The sequence below is a fragment of the Elephantulus edwardii genome, unplaced genomic scaffold (genome assembly GCF_000299155.1).
Source record: "Elephantulus edwardii isolate Elephantulus edwardi_28Jun2011 unplaced genomic scaffold, EleEdw1.0 scaffold00015, whole genome shotgun sequence".
NCBI lineage: Eukaryota > Metazoa > Chordata > Mammalia > Macroscelidea > Macroscelididae > Elephantulus > Elephantulus edwardii.
The window spans coordinates 2,430,167-2,432,283 of NW_006399765.1; the positions used below are offsets into that span (position 1 = coordinate 2,430,167).

A 2,117-nucleotide genomic window follows, 5' to 3' on the forward strand; every position below is an offset into this window, starting at 1 on the left:
TTGAGAAAGCACCATACCGCCTTCCACAGTGGTTGCACCATTTTATACTCCCACCAACAGTGAATAAGGATTCCAGTTTCTCCACAACCTCACTAGCATTTGTTATTTGCTGCTCTGTTTAATTTTGCTATTCTTAGTGGGGTGAGATGATATCTCATAGTTGTTTTGATTTGCATCTCTCTTAGAGCAAGGGATTTTTAACACTTCTTCATGTGTTTGTTTGCAATCTGAATGTCGTTTTTGGTGAAGTGTCCGTTCATATCTTGTGCCCATTTTGCAATTAGGTTGTTTACCTTTATCTTGTTGTGGTGAGAAATTCTTATTCTTAAGAGAATGTCACCTCCTCCATTTTCTGCAAGGTAGCTCTGGTGGCCTAGTAAGTAAGATATTATGCTGCTAACCCAAAAGTAAGTGGTTCAAATTCATCAGTTGCTCCTCAGAAGAAAGTTGAGCAATCACCCTCATAAAACCCTCTACAAGGTCAGCGGATTGGTTCCAACTCCAAGGCAAGTAGCAACAACAACCTTTCCGCATATATTATGAAGAATCATGGTTAATATGCTTAATATTAAAATTCACAAAGCCTCACAAGGTCCCTAGGTGACATAGACCGTTTACATATTTAACTACTAACCTAAAATTTGGCAATTTGAGCAGATCTAGTGGCACCACTGAAATAAGGCCTAGTGATCTACTTAAGTAAAGATTACAGGGAAGAAAAGCCTGTGAAGATTAATTCTCCTCTGTAACACATGGGGCTCCTATGAATCAGAATTGACTCAATATTTTGAGTTTGGCCTTTTTGTTAAAAACAAAACAAAACAAAACAAAAAACCTATAACATTCCCACACTTAATCTTAGTCTCAAACACTTTCCTGAGGTGGGGATTATGACTTTGCCCATTTTGCAGTTGAGTAAACAAAGGCTCAGGGAGGGCAACATGACATGCACAAGGACACACAGCCAGGATGTTGCCGACCCAGGATTTTGGTGCAAAGTCCAGAGGACTCCATGGTGCACAGCTGCAAAGGCGCCTAAAACAGGGTGGTGGTGGGTCATGCGACATTAATTATAGGAACTTCTTGCCATGACATGGGGTCCGGAAACTCCTTGGCTGCTTCTTCCCTCTTACATCAGAGCCTTCTCTTACTACATTGAAACACTTCCCCAAAAGCCTTGGCCAAGAGAACAACAAACGACCCTGTCCACAGGCTCCACTGTAGATGCCAGGACCGCGAGACAGCAGCACCGTGAGCCTTCACAATGCCCACCCCTCCCCTCCTGGCCCACTCACCTCTCCACTACCTGCTGATGGCACTGCTCCTTGTCCTCTCAGGTGAGTGGGATCTGGGACAGAACAGGATCCAGCCAGCACTGCGTTTGGAGAAGGCACCTGGACTCTGATATCCTGGGAAGAGCTGGACCCCGTCGAGATAGAGTTGGGGGATAGCTGGGGACTTCCCTGATCCTAGTTCCCAAAGAAGCTGCACCTCCTTGAGAGACAGAATAACAGAGGGATTAAGCATTCAGGTTCCGGGCATCTGGCCACTGGATTCAGACTCAGACACTTGAGTGTCCGTGTCAGAGGTCACAGTGGGGCCACCTTCAGGGTCTTCTTCTCCAAAGGAGGGTTGCTAAGAGGATCTCTTCCATAGGGATGTTATGAGTATTAGATATGAAAGTGGTAACATTCAGACACCCACTACTCCCACCATCACTGCCAGTTACTGTTGAGTTAATCTGATCCACGGTGGCCCTACTTGTGTTCATCTCAGCTCACTAACGGGAAAAGGCATCATGCTGGGAAAGATTGGAAGTGTTAGAAAATGAAAGGAAGATCATCAACAAAACAGGGTGACCCTAACAATGAATTTACATCAGAGATCCTGAGGAGGTGCACGATAGGGTATGACTTGGATCTGTTGCTCACAGGGTTACTATGAGTCATAGTTGACCCAGCAGCATCTAACAGAAACAACTATGTGTGTCAGAGTAGAACTGTGTTGGGTTTTTAAGGACTGGGAAATAGACTACCACATCTTCCTTCCAAGACACTTCTCAGTAGACTAGAAACTGAGCCTCGTTGTTGATGAATCTTCCTCCAATTCTGATGCCA

At 44.8% G+C, this 2,117-nt stretch overlaps 1 protein-coding gene across 1 annotated transcript in view; it reads left to right on the forward strand.

Annotated features, from left to right (window-relative positions):
- Positions 1-1,264: 1,264 nt before the first annotated feature.
- SIRPB2 (signal-regulatory protein beta 2) overlaps positions 1,265-2,117 on the forward strand; it is a 14,506-nt gene continuing 13,653 nt past the window's right edge. The window contains exon 1 of the mRNA XM_006881673.1: positions 1,265-1,337. Within this exon, the coding sequence (XP_006881735.1) occupies positions 1,265-1,337 (73 nt within the window). The remainder of the gene's footprint in view (positions 1,338-2,117) is intronic.